General features: G+C 35.1%; 3 protein-coding genes across 3 annotated transcripts; 1 reads left to right on the top strand and 2 right to left on the bottom strand.

The window, feature by feature from the left end:
* Window positions 1-97: 97 nt before the first annotated feature.
* LOC113794078 (uncharacterized) lies at window positions 98-1,736 on the top strand. Its single transcript, XM_075823362.1, has 3 exons — window positions 98-311; window positions 375-1,218; window positions 1,296-1,736. The coding sequence occupies exons 1-3, from the start codon at window positions 195-197 to the stop codon at window positions 1,673-1,675; spliced, it is 1,341 nt and encodes a 446-aa protein (XP_075679477.1). The 5' UTR covers window positions 98-194; the 3' UTR covers window positions 1,676-1,736.
* Window positions 1,737-14,965: 13,229 nt separating this feature from the next.
* Window positions 14,966-16,548, bottom strand: LOC142645889 (uncharacterized). The gene is given in 3 exon segments (XM_075823390.1): window positions 14,966-15,574; window positions 15,577-16,391; window positions 16,520-16,548. Coding segments are annotated over 3 exon segments (1,038 nt in total). The 3' UTR covers window positions 14,966-15,380.
* A 376-nt stretch (window positions 16,549-16,924) lies between these two features.
* On the bottom strand, window positions 16,925-18,621 carry LOC142645876 (uncharacterized). Its single transcript, XM_075823360.1, is given in 2 exon segments — window positions 16,925-17,533; window positions 17,536-18,621. Coding segments are annotated over 2 exon segments (1,164 nt in total). The 5' UTR covers window positions 18,506-18,621; the 3' UTR covers window positions 16,925-17,339.
* Window positions 18,622-19,246: the final 625 nt, after the last annotated feature.

Genomic DNA, 19,246 nt, shown 5'->3' with positions numbered 1-19,246 from the left:
AAGAGTTTTTTGCCTGTTGAAAGTTCGAATTTAGAAAAATGAAATAAATAAATTGTTTAGACGAAAATGATTGCTGCTTGTTACTAAATCAATTTAAAAATGAATTGTTGGCTAATTGACAACAATACAAATCAAAACATTCATTAAATGAATTTTCAAGTAGAACTGATTGGTTTTCTGGTTTCGATTGAAAAATGTCAAAGTGGACATTGAACATTGGTATTTGTCTGATGTGGATGATTGTGATTGAAACATGGATTGTAATGACACAAAGAACGGATCAATACCTTCCAAAACCGCATGCAACAGATGTGAGTATTGATTTGAAAAGGAAAAATGAATGAATAATGAATGTTGCATCTTACAAAACAAAGACAATCTGCCAAAGTTTCCAGCAAAATAGTGGTAGCAATTTGAATATACTGGCAATTGGAACAACGAGTAGTGGATATTTAAGATTGATAACCAAGAATAACCTAAGTTATGTTATGCCAGCTTATGCACTGGATCCGACAAATAAAAAATTATATCTTATGACTTGGCCCCAACCACTCGACATTCAATTGTCAAAATTTTTTAATTATTATAAGCCTATTATGAAATTCAACTCGCTAGTATGGTTGATGTTTGATCAAGATAGTGATTGGATTTGTGTAGCAACCAATTACAGTCAAACTCAAGATGCCTTCAATTATGATATCAAGCATAAAAGTGCAATAACAGGATGGTACTATTTGGAAGCTAATCTAATTGTACTTTCAACAAGCGCAAAATGCAAATTCTATACAATACAAGTGTCCACAAGTCTTCGAATTGATAGTTGGCAATGTGAGAAATCAATAAAGGAATTCCCCAAAATATTACCTAAAACTGGTTATGATTCAGTCATTTGTTTTGATGAATCCGGTAACAATATCACCATAGTACGAGTGAAAGATGAGCCTGCATATTGTATAAAGCCTGTTCAATGGCCAATATTCAAAGGTTTTGTTGATAGTGGAAACTTTTATCTATTTGGTCATTCCTATGTCTATGTATTTGATGAAGCTGCCTATTATGATGACAGAGAAATATATCCATTTCAACAAATTAGGTATGATTCTTTCTTCCAATGTATCGGTTTTATTACGCCCAATAAACCCACTAAACCCACTGAACCCAGTGAACAACCCACTGAACCCAGTGAACCCACTAAAAAAACAACTTGTAAAAAATCTTGTAAGTAATATTGATAGTAATAGTAATATGAATAGTAATAGTAATTTGCTGGCTCAAATGGATTATTTTTTGTCAAGATTTATGTTGGATAATTTTAGTGATAATAATGCTAATATGGATATTCATGGTGATAATATGGTCGATATTCTTCACTTGTCGTCGCCGTCGTGCTCGTCAACAATTATCGATACATGAAAAAACTATACGTTCCGGACCAATGAATAGTAAATATATTTTTTCAAAATTATTGACCAAAAGAAGTCGTAAAAGTAAGGCTTCCAGAATGAATAGTATCAGTTTACAGAATGGCGCTGCCCAACCAACTGTGATGGTGGACAATCAAGCAGCATCTTCCGCTGGATCAATTTGTGTGGATAGTAATATGATTAGCAACACTAGTGCCAGTCGATCAAAACGTCCATCGAAACGATCGCCAAGCAGTCGTCGTGCTCATTGACCATAGCAATTGCATTCAATAATATTATCAAGTTGTCTAATAAACCATTATTTATTGTTTATTGTTTAATTGCTTGATGAGTGTATGTATGGGGATAAAACATGACTTATCGGTGATAGTTGGAATGAATGGATCAATTTTATCAATTTTTCACAGAGGATTTTCGAAAATTCTTTGTTTTGATCATCCTGTCGTTTATGAACAACGCCAAAGAGCTCATGTTGCGTTGAAAAGCGCATGTTGAAAAGGAAATTGTCAATTGTGAACTTGACTTGGCTGTGTGAGCACGTTGTCAGACTCATGATGAAAGAGAACTTGTTGTTTTTGTTGAACATTTAATTAAGAATTCTGTTTTGTGTGATTATTCTGTTTCAAATTAGACTAATTAATTGTGATACGAATAATTTAATGTTTATTAATTAGAAGTTTTTTGTTAAGTTTTCTCAAAAAAAGTTTTTGTGAATTTTCCTTTTGATTTACATTTCATCATCGATTCAGTTTCAATTTGTTTTGAGTAAAATTTTCTAAAAAATGAAAAAGCATTCCCAAAAAAATAAAGAAGATGAAATTATCTTGTTACAAATTCCATTGATTAATTGTGACACGAATAAATATTTGCTGATAATTGGAATTTCGAAATGAGTTTTCGAAAAAGTTTTTTTTCTAAATTTTCCTTTTTGTGTTCAGCACGCGCATTTCATCATCGACTCATTTTTTTCGAACAAAATTTTTGAAAAGTGCTTAATCATTCCCCAAAAAAATGAACACTGCGCATATTGTTTACATTTCATCACTCGCTTTTTGTTTGTGGTTATCAACAATCAACGTGGAATTATCCGAATATTTTTGGCTTTGGATCAAACAAATGGTGGTTCTTTGTCGTATTCCAAGTGATATTGTGCTGATTGTTTTGTTGACTATGAAATATCATAACGTAGTAAACAAAGTGGATAACATATAAGCCCGGCAGTGCTCGCGCCTCGATTCAATGAATTCGAATGCGTTTGGGGTAAAATATTGCCTACATGACCACTGCCGGGTGTTTGCTATGGAATTGATATATATCACTATCAACAATGAACAAATCAGCAGAAGAATACCAATTGGAACGACAAAAGAATACCAATATGGAAACAATGGTGCACAAGTGGACAGAATAAAACAATTCTTCAACTGGAATCACGAACCTTTAACTGAGCAAAGCAGACGCAGATAAGTAATTGTTAATGGTTATTTCTCTTTTTCGTGACTTTTCATAACTATGCATACGAAATCTCCGCATCTTATTAGGGGAGGGAAGGTTCGTGAGCTGCTTTCGCTCAGGGGGGTTAGGGGAGTTAGGTTAGGTTAGGGAGTTAGGTTAGGTTAGGGAGTTTTTTTTTTTTTTTTTTTTTTTTTTTTTTTCAGCCTCATATAGGGAGTGAAGACATGGCTCACATATGCAAGTCAAGTGGATGGATTGAATGTCAAGAAATGGGTGAAGAATGAGTGTCGAACAATCAAATGTCAAGAGAAGGCAATAGCCAACAAATGCAAATGATATGTATGAAATGGGTGAAATGAGAAGCGAGGAAAAGGTAAGTAAAAAAGCAAAAAAATAGGAAAGATTTGGGAAAGGAAATTGGGAAGAAAGTTTGATTGATAGTCATGAGATGGGTAAGAATAGAGATTCAAAGATGGGAAAATGTACAAAGCGATTGATGAAATTGGTAATCATTAGACACTGTGTGTTTATGATGGTGAAGTTGGTGGTCTGATTTGGTTGGTTTTGAATGTCTGATATGAAGATGAAATGAAGATCGAAAGTGGGAAATGAAAGACAAGAAATGGATGGATTGAATGTCATAATATGGGTGAAATGAGAGTCAATCAATATAGATTGGATTGCAAGTCAAGAAATGGATGAATGGAGTGATTGTGTGTGCAAACACGGTTAACGCTCGTTGCTCAGAATCAACGACTAATTGTACGAATGACAAAGATATTCAATAACAGGACATATCATGAAAGTGGATAACAGTGGCAAATAATGAAGAATACAGAACAGGAGACCAGTACCCAAGACTTGCTCTGGAATGGAAGAATTGATTGATTGTCATATCAATGGGGAATTGATAGTCAAGAAATGGTGGATAGAGTGTCATTGAAAAATGATTGTGAATAGAGCAAGTGCTTTTCGACTACTGGAAGCTGTTGATTGCATCATTATGAGAACACTATTAACCAGGATTCATGATAGTAGTTAGTGAAGTATCGAGGTCAACATGATTGGACATGAATAAACATGAGAAATCATGGCACAACAGTGGTGAATGTCTACGAACGAAAATGATCAAATGCCAACAAAGATCGAATGATGATTCCATGTAATGTGCAAAGTCAATGGAAGGAATGAAAGGTTGTTCGAGTGACTGACATAATAGGAGAAAGATTCACACTTAAGGAACTACAATCGATCCAGAACAAGCACTGGAACAACAGCAGACATTCAATCAAAGACGGGCCATAGATTCTGCAAAGATCTGCCAATGGCTAAATGATGAAATAAGATCATAATCGGAGAGGAGAGTTAGAAAAAAAATGAGTCTCGAGACAAAAACCACAGTGATAGATGAGATAGATAATTAACAACAACAAGTAAGCACAAACAAACACAATCCAAAAACACAAACAGTGTAAGGGATTCTTGGATTATCTTGTCATTGGGCCCAACCGAGCTAAACGAAAGACAATCAAAGAATGATTGTGAATGGTGGTGATTGATTTGGAAGATTGTGTGTGTGTGTGATTGGAAGAGGTATTGGAGATGGATGGATTGATGGATGGATTGATGGATGGATGGATGGTAGAGTGTGGTAGAGTGTGGTAGAATGTGGTAGAGTGTGGTAGAGGAATGAAAGAAAGAAAGAAAAAGACTGTTGATATAATGTATGTATGTTGGTGATGATTGAAAAGTGAAAGAATAGCAAATGGAATATTTGTGGTTTGATGATTGGAATGGCAATGGTTATGGTAGCATTTGTTAGAGTAGCGTTTGTTAGAGTAGCAAAAGGAATGTCAACAAATGGGATAACTAATGGAATGTCAACAAATGGAATGACAACAAATGGAATGACAATTGGAATGGCAATTGGAATGGCAATTGGAACATTTGTTGATAATGGTTAGGGAAGCCATTTGTGGTTTGTAAATATTTGTGGTTATTTGTGGACACTGGTTAGGGAAGCCATTTGTGGTTTGTAAATATTTGGAACAATTGTTGATAATGGTTAGGTTAGTTTTGGGTTACCATTTGGGACATTTGTGGTAACCAATTGGAACATTTGTGTTAGGGAAGCCATTTGTGGTTTGTTACTATAGATGTGTATATGTTTGTGTATGCGTATGAGTGAATGCATTTGTGTATGCGCATGACTGAGAATGAATAAAATTGAAAAAATGAGGTTTTGGATATCCTATGGAAACCTCACGCGCGCGCTTTTTTTTTGTCTATGGGGTTTTTAATGTTATTTTTTTTGTCTATGGGGTTTTTAATGTTAATTTTTTGGTTTGAGGTGTTTGGTGGTTTGTCAATGGGAAAATGAATGGGAAAAATAGTCGATGATTTTTGAAAATGATATTTGCAATGGGTTTTTGAAAATGAATGGAGAGTTTTTTCAATGGGATTTTTCTATGGAGATTTTTGAAAATGATATTTGCAATGGGTTTTTGAAAATCAATGGAGAGTTTTTTCAATGTGTGTGTTTTGCTGAAAAATTGTCAATGGAGATTTTCAATGGGGATTTTTGGTGGAGATGGTTTGGATGATGATGATGATGAATGTGGATTGTTGATTGGAGGAATGAATGATGGTGGATAGGAATTTGGATTGGATTGTTGATTGGTGATTGGAGAATTGGATAGGATTGTTGATTGGTGATTGGATTGGAAGAATGAATATGATCGGAATGGATTGGTGATTGGATGAACAACAATGATTGGTGGTGGATGATGGGATTGGGTGAATGATTTTTGGATGATGGTGGATGATGGGGTTGGATGGTGGATAGGAATTTGGATTGTTGATTGGTGATTGGATGGAGATGAATGATGGTGGATAGGAATGAATGATTGGATGATGATTTTTTATGGTGGTGATAGGATGATGATCAACTTTTAGCAACAATAACAACTATGATTGGTGGTGAATGATAAGAATTGGTTAGGTTTTGGATGATTGGAAGAATTGGTTGATGGAGGATGATTGGAAGAATTGGTTAGGTTTTGGTTGATGGTGGATGATTGGAAGAATTGGTTGATGGTGGATTCATTCAATTTGTGATTGTTGAAGAATGTGTTTAGCAATGGCATTTTGAATGGAATGTGCGTGTTTTGCAATGTGTTTTCAATGGGAATGGAATTTTCAATGGCATTTTCAATGGAATGTGTGTGTTTTGCAATGGGAATGGAATTGTCAATGATGGATTCTCATTCAATGTGTTTTGAATGATTGTGAATGGATGGATGGATGGTGATGAATATATGATGATGAATATATGGTGATGAATATATGATGATGAATATATGATGATGAATATATGGTGATGGATATATGGTGATGGATATACATACATACAGACACAGACACACAATAAGAAATATAATGTTGATTTCTATCGAACAAGTGATTGAGACAGCATTTAAAGCAAAACTGAGTTTAGTTCAGGTAGGTGGAAAACTGTTGGGTTTTCCGGGTAGGAAAACCCAACAGCATCGAGCAATTAGGTTCCCCGAAGGGGAACCTAATTGGTAATAATCTGGATGAGTGAGTGATGATAGGATGATGGATTTGGAACAAGCAAGCAAACTTGTCATTATTGTGGTTTGTAAATATTTGGATGGATTCAATCAATACACACACAAGATACATGCAAACAAACACTTAATATACAACACACAGAGGATACATGATACACCAAATATTGATTGATCACAATTTTTGAACAAACTTGTTGATTTGGTGATTGAATGAATGGAATGGATAAACTAGACTAGATGATCGAATAATGATCGAATGAATAGGAATGGCAAATGGATGGATGATGATGAGTGAATGGCATGGCATGGCATGGTATGATATGATATGGTATGGCAAATGGATGGATGATGATGAGTGAATGGCAAATGGATGAGAATGAATTGGAATGGCAAATGGATGGATGATGAACAACCACAATTTGGAACAATTATTGATGATGATGAGTAGTGTATGTATGTATGATCAATGGCAATTGGAATGGCAAATGGATTTTTCAATGAAAATAGGGTTGAAATTTAGTTGATGATAATGGAAATCTCAATGGTAATGGATCAATGGAGAATCTCATTCAATGGGAATGGATCAATGGAAGATTTTTGGTTGAGATTCATTCAATGGGATGGATTGTGTGTGTGTGTGTGTTTTGTCAATGGGAATGGATCAATGGTAGATTCATTCAATTTGTGATTTTTTTATGAGATGGTTCATTCAATGGGAGATTTGAATGGAAATGGTTTAGGTTGATATGCAGTTGATGATGAATGGATGATGAATGGATGATGAATGGATGATGAATGGATGATGAATGGATGATGAATGGATGATGAATGGATGGTGAATGGCATGGAATGGTATGTTATGATATGGATATTGGATATTTAAGAAGGTAGATTATTTGTAGAATGAATTGGATGATGAATAGGAATGAATAGGAATGAATGAATAAGAATGGCAAATGGATGGATGGTGAATGATGGGACAATTTGGAACAATACAACCGAGAACTTGTCATTATTGTGATATGCTTTTTGATCATTGAATGGATTCATACAATGGATGATGATATATTGATGTTAGGATCAATATTCAATGATCATTAGTTGGATGAATGAATGAAGAAATGATTTATTAAATAGATTTTATTTGAAAAACTAGAGAAAAATATTTTTGTTGAGGTCGTTCGAAAAGTTCGTTCTTGTTTAGGGGTGCCTATTTTTCATAGGCTGCCAGCAAATAGCGAAGCATGGCAAAAGATAGATGAAGTGGAAAGAACTTTCCGGACAGTAGTTTTTCGTTGATTTGGATTGGAATGGGATTTTTTTGGAAAGAAATTTTGGTACCATGAGAAACTAGATGAAATGGGCTATTTGATGGTGGTGGTGTTGAAGGAGATGAATTTTGTTGATGAAGAATAAATGGATGATGAATTGGTGGATGGATGATGGATTCATTCTCAATGGGATTTTTCAATGGGAAAAATTTTTGAATGTGTGTGTTTTTCAATGGCATTTTTGGTTGATATTTTTGGTTGAGATTCATTCAATGTGTGTGTTTTCAATGGGAAATTTTCGATGTTAGATTTTTGATGGTAGATTCATTCAATGGGGAAATTCAATGGTAAATTGGCAATGTGTGTGTTTTGCAATGGAGATTTTTGGTTGGATATTCATTCAATTGGAAAAATTTTTGAATGTGTGTGTTTTGCAATGGCATTTTTGGTTGAGATTCATTCAATGTGTGTTTTTTCAATGGGAAATTTTCGATGGTAGATTTTTGATGGTAGATTCATTCAATGTGTTTGTTTTGTCAATAGGAAATTTTCGATGGCAAATTTTGTCAATGGTAGATATTCAATGGAAGAAATTGGAGATTCATTCATTGTGTTTTGGTTGATGATGATTATGGAGAATCAATGGATATGGTTGGATATATTTGGATGGATGAATGGATACATACTTACAACAAACAAACAAACAAACAAATAAACAAACAAATAAACAAACTTGTCATCTTTAAATAAGGGTTTAGAATGTGAATATTTGGATGGATTCAATCAATACACACACAAGATATTTTTACAAGATACTGAGGATGCATATGAATTAGGAATGGCAATAGGAATGGCAAATGGATGGATTGGATTGGCGAATGGCAAATGGATGAATGAATGAATGATGAATGATGGGACAATTTGGAACAATTATTGATGATGATCAATGTGTTAGTATGGTGGCACTTGGAACAAATGGATGGTGCATTCATACATAGGTTAGCTTTTTGTTTGTGGTTATCAACAATCAACGTGGAATTATCCGAATATTTTCTGGCTATGGATCAAACAAATGGTTCTTTGTCGTATTCCAAGTGATATTGTCTGCTGATTGTTTTGTTGACTATGAAATATCATAACGTAGTAAACAAAGTGGATAACATATAAGCCCGGCAGTGCTCGCGCCTCGATTCAATGAATTCGAAATGCGTTTGGGGCAGAATATTGCCTACATGACCACTGCCGGGTGTTTGCTATGGAATTGATATATATCACTATCAACAATGAACGAATCAGCAGAAGAATATCAATTGGAACGACAAAAGAATACCAATATGGGAACAATGGTGCACAAGCGAACAGAATAAAACAATTCTTCAACTGGAATCACGAACCTTTAACTGAGCAAAGCAGACGCAGATAAGTAATTGTTAATTGTTATTTCTCTGTTTCATGACTTTTCATAACTATGCATACGAAATCTCCGCATCTTATTAGGGGAGGGAAGGTTCGTGAGCTGCTTTTTTTTTTTTTTTTTTTTTTTTTTCAGCCTCATAAAGGGAGTGATTGTAGTACTGTTAATGCATATTCTACGTCTGCTCGAGTTTCTTTTGTTATATTTCCTTTTAGGGCTCGAACTGCTTCTATTACTGTGTTGATTGTTTCTGGATCGGTAGGCTTATTCATAAACTTGAGCGGAATTACAGGTGCACCGTCGGATTGTTTACGCTCGTCAACATTGCGTCACCATTGCGTCAACATTGTGTCACCATTGCGTCACCATTGCGTCACCATTTCGTCAACATTGCGTCAACATTGCGTCACCATTGCGTCAACATTGCGTCACCATTGCGTCACCATTGCGTCACCATTGCGTCGGGTTTTTTTTTTTTCAGCCTCATAAAGGGAGTGAAGACATGGCTCACATATGCAAGTCAAGTGGATGGATTGAATGTCAAATGAAAGAATGAGTGTAAAAATGTCAAGAGAAGGCAATAGCCAACAAATGCAAATGATATGTATGAAATGGGTGAAATGAGAAGCGAGGAAAGGTAAGTAAAGTAAAAAGAAAAGAAAATGGAAGGATTTGGGAAAGGAAAGTGTGATAGTTGGATAGTCATGAAATGGGTAAGAAAAGAAATTCAAAGATGGGAAAATGTACAAGGAGATTGATGGATGAATGAATGAATGAATGAATGAATGTAGATTGGATATTGGATATTGGATATTGGATATTGGATATTGGATATGAAATGAATGAATAGGAATGGCAAATGGATGAATGAATGATGAACAACCACAATTTGGAACAATTATTGATGATGAATGTATGTATGATCAATGGCAATTGGAATGGCAAATGGATTTTTCAATGAAAATATGGTTGAAATTTAGTTGATGATATACATTCTCATTTTGGATTTTGGATTGGAATGGGATTTTTTTGGAAAGAAATTTTGGTACCACGAGAAACTAGATGAAATGGGCTATTTGATGGTGGTGGTGTTGAAGGAGATGAATTTTGTTGATGATGAATAAATGGATGATGAATTGGATTTTCATTCAATGATTTGTCAATGGGAAAAATTGGAAGGCATTTTTCAATGGAGAATCATTCAATGTGTGTGTTTTGCAATGGGAAAAATTTTTGAATGTGTGTGTTTTTGAATGTGTGTGTTTTTGAATGTGGTTGAGATTCATTCAATGTGTGTGTTTTCAATGGAGAATCATTCAATGGGAAAATCAATGGAGAATCATTCAATGGGGATTTTCAATGGTAAATTGGCAATGTGTGTGTTTTGCAATGGAGATTTTTGGTTGAGATTCATTCAATGTGTGTGTTTTGAATGGGAAAATCAATGGAGAATTTCAATGGCAAAAATTGTCAATGATGGATTCGCATTCAATGGCAAAAATTGTAAAAGGCAATTTTCAATGGGAGATTCATTCAATGTGTGTGTGTTTTGGTTGATGATGATTATGGTGAATCAATGGATATGGATGGATAACTTGGAACAAGCAAACAAACAAATAAACAAACTTGTCAATGGGGATCAATGCTATACAATGGGGATATTTGGATGGATTCAATCAATACACAAGATATTTTTACAAGATACTGAGGATGCATATGAATTAGGAATGGCAATAGGAATGGCAAATGGATGGATTTGATTGGCGAATGGCAAATGGATGAATGAATGAATGATGAATGATGGGACAATTTGGAACAATTATTGATGATGATCAATGTGTAAGTATGGTGGTACTTGGAACAAATGGATGGTGCATAGTTAGGTTAGGTTAGGTTGGATGATTGGAAGGAGAAAGGTGGTGGTGGTTAGAAAGATATTTGTAAGTATGTATCTTGTTGTTGTTATGGCTAATGGAATGAAATTAGATTTGAATGGAGATGATATAATTTTAATGGTAAATTTTTAATCGTAAATTTTTGATGGTAAATTTTTAATGGTAAATTTTTAATGGTAAATTTTTAATGGTAAATTATTGATTGAAAAAGACAATAAGACAAAATTTCAAAAAATCTTTATTATTATATTCATGGTTATGATGATTGAATTAATCAATCAATCAATTAATCAAAGAAAAAACAAACAGAAATTTTTATACATGAAAGAAAAAAGGTTTATATTTGATCATTATTAATAAAAATGGTTGTTGTTGATGATTATTGTCGATGATCAGCTTGTTGTTCCGGTGGTGGTGGTGGTGGTGGTGATTGTTGACGACGATCAGGTTGACGACGATCAGGTTGTTGTTGATCTTGTGGTTGTTGTTGTTGTGATGGATTTGATATTAAAAAACGATTCATCAATCTGACAATTTCAGTTAATTCTTTTAAGATGGCTTTGATGGAATCAAAACAATCGTTGATTGCTCTATACATATAATGTATATTCAGTCGTTGGTAGATGGAAGGATCATTGCCAAATTGACGTTGCATTCTTAGAATTGATTGTTCACGTCGAGTAAATTGAAGATCGAATCCATTTGGTAAATCACGATTGGCGGTGTGCAATAACCTCGCATGATGATCCAAGATGGATTTCAATGCATTCAAACAAACTTCGATAAACGGATCTTGGCGTGTAAAGTTTGTCGTCCGAGTTGATTCTTCTGGAATAGAATCGATATTTGGTGGTGGAATAATGTCAACCAATATTTTCAAGAAATATTCCAGATTTGCCATAGTCAATTGACGATGTTGTTCGACTGATGGTGATGGTTGAGGATTAGGTTTAAGTTTTTTGGTAGGTGTTGGTGGTGGATCATTATCGGGATAGCCACGTTTTTGTTCCATGATCTTATCGATGATGAAATGGTTTTTTTTTAAACACAAAAAAATGGTGTGTGTGTCTAGATAGTTAGAAGTAGAATGAATGTCGTAATGGTTGTTAGATGAATGGTTGTTTGGATAGAGCGTGATTAAAAGGCAGCGGTAGCATAATTTGTTGGTGGTGGTGGTGGTTGTTGTTTTGGTGGTGGTTGTTGTTTTGGTGTTGGTGGTGTTGGTGTTGGTGTTGGTGTTGGTGGTGTTGGTGTTGGTGGTGTTGAAGTAATGAGAATTCGGAAAGAAAAAATCAAGTGAACCAGTATGATGATTCCAATGATGATCAAGGAATGAATGATGAGATTGGAATGTGGATTGAGATTAATGGCATGGTATGGTATGATGGACAACGATATTGAATGAATTTGGAATTGGTTGAATGAATGAATGTGTATATGCAAATGGCAAATGGATGGATGGATGGATGGATGGATGGATGGTGAATGATTGGTTAATCAATTCAAAGAATAATTAACTAGGATAATATAACATATGTCACCAATGATCAAGGAATGAGTGCAAAGAATTTGAACGAGGATCAAGATCAAGATCAAGATCAAGATCAAGATCAAGATCAAGATCAAGATCAAGATCAAGATCAAGATCAAGATGATGATGAACACACAAAGACACACTATTAATTATGATTATTATTGATTAAAAACAAATATCTTTATTTAATGATTATCCAAAATATAACAAAAAAGAGTTGACAACAAAATAAAAGAATGGTGGTGTTTCAGAACAAACAAACAACAACAAGTAACAAAAAGAAACATACAGGTGGTTAATGAGAACAATGTTTGGGATAGGATTGTGGATGATCATAAAAAAGAAACATACAGGTGATCAATGATTGTATGAAGTGTATGATCAACAGTAACAAACAAAAAGAAATATACAAGAGGTTAATGATCAATGATCAATGATTTGATAAAAAAAAAACTATTGTGTTCATGGTTCATGTTCGGTGTGTCTATGTGAATGTTGGTGGTGGTTATGGTTGTTGTTGTTGTTGTTGATGATCCAGTTGTTGATGATCCAGTTGTTGATGATCCAGTTGTTGATGATCCAGTTGTTGTCGTTGTTGTCTATTATCATTAGTAAAAATTTGGCCATCAATGAAAGGATATTCTATTTCAATTTCCACTTTTCCATTATTGATTTGGGCCTGATAATGATGATATTTTTGTAAATTTTGAAGCTGTTTAATTGATTTAAAGCATTTCAAGTTTATTTCAAAACATTCTATCATTTCTTCTTTTGTTTTTTTTGTTATGTTTCCACTTAATTTTTTCAATTTATCATATGTTTGGTGGACAAATTGTTCATCAAATGCGGTTACCATTCCACATTTAACAAACGGTTTATTGGTTGGTGGTTTTTCGTTAGGTGGTGGTGTTGGTGGTGTAGGAGAACGGGGACATATTTCGATAGTTGTGGTAAGTTTGGTTGACGATGGTGATGTCGATGATGATGATAAATAATCGGATCTTGTTGTTGTTGTTGTTGTTGATGATGATGATGATCCAGTTGTTGTTGTTGATGTTAGGTTTTTTTTTTTTTTTTTTTTTTTTTCAGCCTCATATAGGGAGTGAAGACATGGCTCACATATGCAAGTCAAGTGGATGGATTGAATGTCAAAAGTGGATGGATTGAATGTCAAAAACAATCAAATGTCAAGAGAAGGCAATAGCCAACAAATGCAAATGATATGTATGAAATGGGTGAAATGAGAAGCGAGGAAAAGGTAAGTAAAATGCAAAAATAGGAAAGATTTGGGAAAGGAAATTGGGAAGAAAGTTTGATTGATAGTCATGAAATGGGTAAGAATAGAGATTCAAAGATGGGAAAATGTACAAAGCGATTGATGAAATTGGTAATCATTAGACACTGTGTGTTTATGATGGTGAAGTAGAGAGGCAAGAAATGAATGAATTGAATGTCTGATATGAAGATGAAATGAAGATCGAAAGTGGGAAATGAAAGACAAGAAATGGATGGATTGAATGTCATAATATGGGTGAAATGAGAGTCAATCAATATAGATTGGATTGCAAGTCAAGAAATGGATGAATGGAGTGATTGTTTGTGCAAACACGGTTAACGCTCGTTGCTCAGAATCAACGACTAATTGTACGAATGACAAAGATATTCAATAACAGGACATATCATGAAAGTGGATAACAGTGGCAAATAATGAAGAATACAGAACAGGAGACCAGTACCCAAGACTTGCTCTGGAATGGAAGAATTGATTGATTGTCATATCAATGGGGAATTGATAGTCAAGAAATGGTGGATAGAGTGTCATTGAAAAATGATTGTGAATAGAGCAAGTGCTTTTCGACTACTGGAAGCTGTTGATTGCATCATTATGAGAACACTATTAACCAGGATTCATGATAGTAGTTACTGAAGTATCGACGTCAAAGACCACAGTGATAGATGAGATAGATAATTAACAACAACAAGTAAGCACAAACAAACACAATGCAAGCACAAAGGGATTCTTGGATTATCTTGTCATTGGGCCCAACCGAGCTAAACGAAAGACAATCAAAGAATGATTGTGAATGGTGGTGATTGTGAATGGTGGTGATTGTGAATGGTGGTGATTGTGTGTGTGTGTGTGTGTGTGTTTTTTTTTTTTTTTTTTTTTTAAAGGAGCGTAACTCCAAAATTTTATTTAATATTATAAAGAAAATAGAAGAAATTACAAATAGTAGAAAAATTATTTATAAATGTGTGTTAGTGTTTTATGTTGAATCTGATATGTTGTTTTGTGTGTTGTATTTTAGAAGTTGTGTGTTCGTGTTCGTATATGTTTGTATTTCTTTGCAAAATTCTGTAAAGTGTTGTATTGATGAGTTTGTTTATAATTGTTTTCTTTAATTGCTTTCTAATTTTTTCTCGTGTGTGTAAGGGTAGTGTTTTTGATCGGGATTGTTTTGTAAGCGGTGTTGGTGATGATATTAGTGAGATTGATGATACAACTTTCTATGTTTTATTATGTTTCTAAGTTGTTGAAAATTTTGCGCGAAACCGGTGGCATTAGGGGAGAGTAGTGTAATGTCCATGTAGCTGCTACGTCCGTAATTGTGTTGATAGGTGGGTGGGGTTAGGTGTAGTGAGGACTGTAAGATCGAATTGATATATTAGTTCAAGGATTTGGAGCCTTTGGGGGTGTCGGCGCTACTGTTCCACAGAGTGTGGCTGCTGTTAGAGTCTCCACAGATGAAGATGGGTGTCGTTGTGTTGAGAGACAGGGGTCCGTGAACAGTGATTAGGGTGTGGAGGGAGAGGGGGATTGGGTGGAGGGGTTATTGTTTGTTACGTTGGGAATGGAAAGTTTGTTAAAGAATTTAACTTTTGTAGAGCTATCATAACATGTTCTATCCCATGTTTGTTTAATTTTGTTGCAGTATAGAGGGCAAAGGTCGGTGAGTGCTGGGTGTTCAGCGGGGAGATTTTTTCGGCACAGTGGCAGCAGTTGAAATGAGAACAGTTTTTGATGTGTGTTATGAATTCAGATTGTTGATTGTTTATGCGTGTGGTCGAGAATGAAATTCCACAGTTTTTACATTTCTTACTACTCTTATTGGGACAATCCTTTGTTCGATGTTGGAAACTAAGACAATTGCTGCAGTGGCCTAGAAGAAATGTTTGTTCTGCAATACATGCAGACCAGCCAATAAACAAAGTTCGTTGAAACAAAAGGTCGTAAACATGGGGAGAGACGCACAAAATGGCGTCGAAGTAATGCCGTTTTTTGATTGTGAAAAGAAGTTTGATGTGGTTTTTGAGATCTTGCATGTCATTTTGCATGATGAGCTGGTTTATTATATCGGATTCGTTGGTGGAATAATCAATATTTTTAAGCTTAATTGTTGGGCATTTAGGTGTTGGTTCATAGGCTTCCATGGCTGTGTTAAGATCAGGATTTTCACTTACACTTTTGAGGAATTTGTTTTTACTGTTTTCGTTGGAGAACTTAAAAGCAACATTGGTTTTGTTAATTGAAATTTGGTTGCATTTAATGTCGCATGCTGGGATAGAATTGCATATAGCTTCCTTTGTTTGTGGTGGGTTGAGCAGGTTATTTTTTGGTTTGACAAGAACAGTCTTGTAGTTTATTTTTGGTGGGTTTTGAGCAACAACATTGTACGGTGTGGGTTTTTCGTTAGCAGGAGTTGATTCAAGTTTATCCAAGATTTTTTGGAGTTTTTCATTGTTGTCGGTTTGAGTGTCATTGATTAAAAGATCGGTAATTGTCGATTTGAGATTTAAGCTTGATCTGTCATAGACAGATATAAATCAAGTAGTTTTTGGGATTGGACAGCTAATTCTTTTGCAGGACCTGTGACTTCAGGATGGACACGTTGATGAGAATTAAGGGCTTTATGCATATTTGTAATAGCTGACTTTATGTCATTTAGACAATTGTCTGCCATTTTCACTAGATTGTCACAGACAAAATGTGAGAGCAAAGTGGCGAAGATTTTCGAGATGAGAGTAAAAATAACACACGTCTTGACTCTATCGAGGCCAAATGGCGAGTGTGTGTGTGTGTGTGTGTTTTTTTTTTTTTTTTTTTTTTTTTTTTTTAAATTAAAGGAGCGTAACTCCAAAATTTTATTTAATATTATAAGAGAAAATATAGAAGAAATTACAAATTGAGTGAGGTAGAAAATTATTTATAAATGTGTGTTAGTGTTTTATGTTGAATCTGATATGTTGTTTTGTGTGTTGTATTTTAGAAGTTGTGTGTTCGTGTTCGTATATGTTTGTATTTCTTTGCAAAATTCTGTAAAGTGTTGTATTGATGAGTTTGTTTATAATTGTTTTCTTTAATTGCTTTCTAATTTTTTCTCGTGTGTGTAAGGGTAGTGTTTTTGATCGGGATTGTTTTGTAAGCGGTGTTGGTGATGATATTAGTGAGATTGATGATACAACTTTCTATGTTTTATTATGTTTCTAAGTTGTTGAAAATTTTGCGCGAAACCGGTGGCATTAGGGGAGAGTAGTGTAATGTCCATGTAGCTGCTACGTCCGTAATTGTGTTGATAGGTGGGTGGGGTTAGGTGTAGTGAGGACTGTAAGATCGAATTGATATATTAGTTCAAGGATTTGGAGCCTTTGGGGGTGTCGGCGCTACTGTTCCACAGAGTGTGGCTGCTGTTAGAGTCTCCACAGATGAAGATGGGTGTCGTTGTGTTGAGAGACAGGGGTCCGTGAACAGTGATTAGGGTGTGGAGGGAGAGGGGGATTGGGTGGAGGGGTTATTGTTTGTTACGTTGGGAATGGAAAGTTTGTTAAAGAATTTAACTTTTGTAGAGCTATCATAACATGTTCTATCCCATGTTTGTTTAATTTTGTTGCAGTATAGAGGGCAAAGGTCGGTGAGTGCTGGGTGTTCAGCGGGGAGATTTTTTCGGCACAGTGGCAGCAGTTGAAATGAGAACAGTTTTTGATGTGTGTTATGAATTCAGATTGTTGATTGTTTATGCGTGTGGTCGAGAATGAAATTCCACAGTTTTTACATTTCTTACTACTCTTATTGGGACAATCCTTTGTTCGATGTTGGAAACTAAGACAATTGCTGCAGTGGCCTAGAAGAAATGTTTGTTCTGCAATACATGCAGACCAGCCAATAAACAAAGTTCGTTGAAACAAAAGGTCGTAAACATGGGGAGAGACGCACAAAATGGCGTCGAAGTAATGCCGTTTTTTGATTGTGAAAAGAAGTTTGATGTGGTTTTTGAGATCTTGCATGTCATTTTGCATGATGAGCTGGTTTATTATATCGGATTCGTTGGTGGAATAATCAATATTTTTAAGCTTAATTGTTGGGCATTTAGGTGTTGGTTCATAGGCTTCCATGGCTGTGTTAAGATCAGGATTTTCACTTACACTTTTGAGGAATTTGTTTTTACTGTTTTCGTTGGAGAACTTAAAAGCAACATTGGTTTTGTTAATTGAAATTTGGTTGCATTTAATGTCGCATGCTGGGATAGAATTGCATATAGCTTCCTTTGTTTGTGGTGGGTTGAGCAGGTTATTTTTTGGTTTGACAAGAACAGTCTTGTAGTTTATTTTTGGTGGGTTTTGAGCAACAACATTGTACGGTGTGGGTTTTTCGTTAGCAGGAGTTGATTCAAGTTTATCCAAGATTTTTTGGAGTTTTTCATTGTTGTCGGTTTGAGTGTCATTGATTAAAAGACGGTAATTGTCGATTTGAGATTTAAGTTGATCTGTCATAGACAGATATAAATCAAGTAGTTTTTGGGATTGGACAGCTAATTCTTTTGCAGGACCTGTGACTTCAGGATGGACACGTTGATGAGAATTAAGGGCTTTATGCATATTTGTAATAGCTGACTTTATGTCATTTAGACAATTGTCTGCCATTTTCACTGATTGTACAGAAGTGAGAGCAAAGTGGCAAGTTTTCGAATGAGAGTAAAAATAACACACGTCTTGACTCTATCGAGGCCAAATGGCGAGTGTGTGTGTGTGTGTGTGTGTGTGTGTGTGGAAGAGGTATTGGTAATGGATGGATGGATGATGGTAGAGTGTGGTAGATTGTGGATTGATATATTGTATGTATGATGATGATGATGATTGATAGAGGAGTAGCATTTGTTAGAGTAGCATTTGTGGTGACAATGGTTAGATAAATGGAATGGCAACAAATGGGATAACTAATGGAATGTCAACAAATGGAATGTCAACAAATGGAATGTCAACAAATGGAATGTCAAATGGAACAATTCTTGGTTCATACGGGTTAGGTTAGTTTTGGGTTAACAATTGGGGTAACCAATAGACACTTGTTAGGTTAGTTTTGGGACATTTGTGGACACTTGTTAGGGTAGTAATAAACACTTGTTAGGTTAGTTTTGGGTTAACAATTGGGGTAACCAATAGACACTTGTTAGGGTAGACATTTGTGGTAACCAATTGTGGTTTGTTGATTGTGGATACGTGTTAGGGTAGCCAATTGTGGTTTGTTACAATAGATGGCACTGATTGTCAGTGAGAGAATTTTCAAAAAATTTAGAAATTGAGGCCTGCCTATGCCTATGTAACCTGAGCCTGCCGCGTTTTTTGGAATTAGTATTAGAATGTGTTGTAGGGTATTTGGATGGA

This window comes from Dermatophagoides pteronyssinus, unplaced genomic scaffold (assembly GCF_027571235.1).
Source record: "Dermatophagoides pteronyssinus isolate colony J.1.1.1.1 unplaced genomic scaffold, Derpt_VIB-CSIC_2022.12 sq0027, whole genome shotgun sequence".
Classification (NCBI taxonomy): Eukaryota; Metazoa; Arthropoda; class Arachnida; order Sarcoptiformes; family Pyroglyphidae; genus Dermatophagoides; species Dermatophagoides pteronyssinus.
This window is presented reverse-complemented; position numbering and strand designations above follow the sequence as displayed.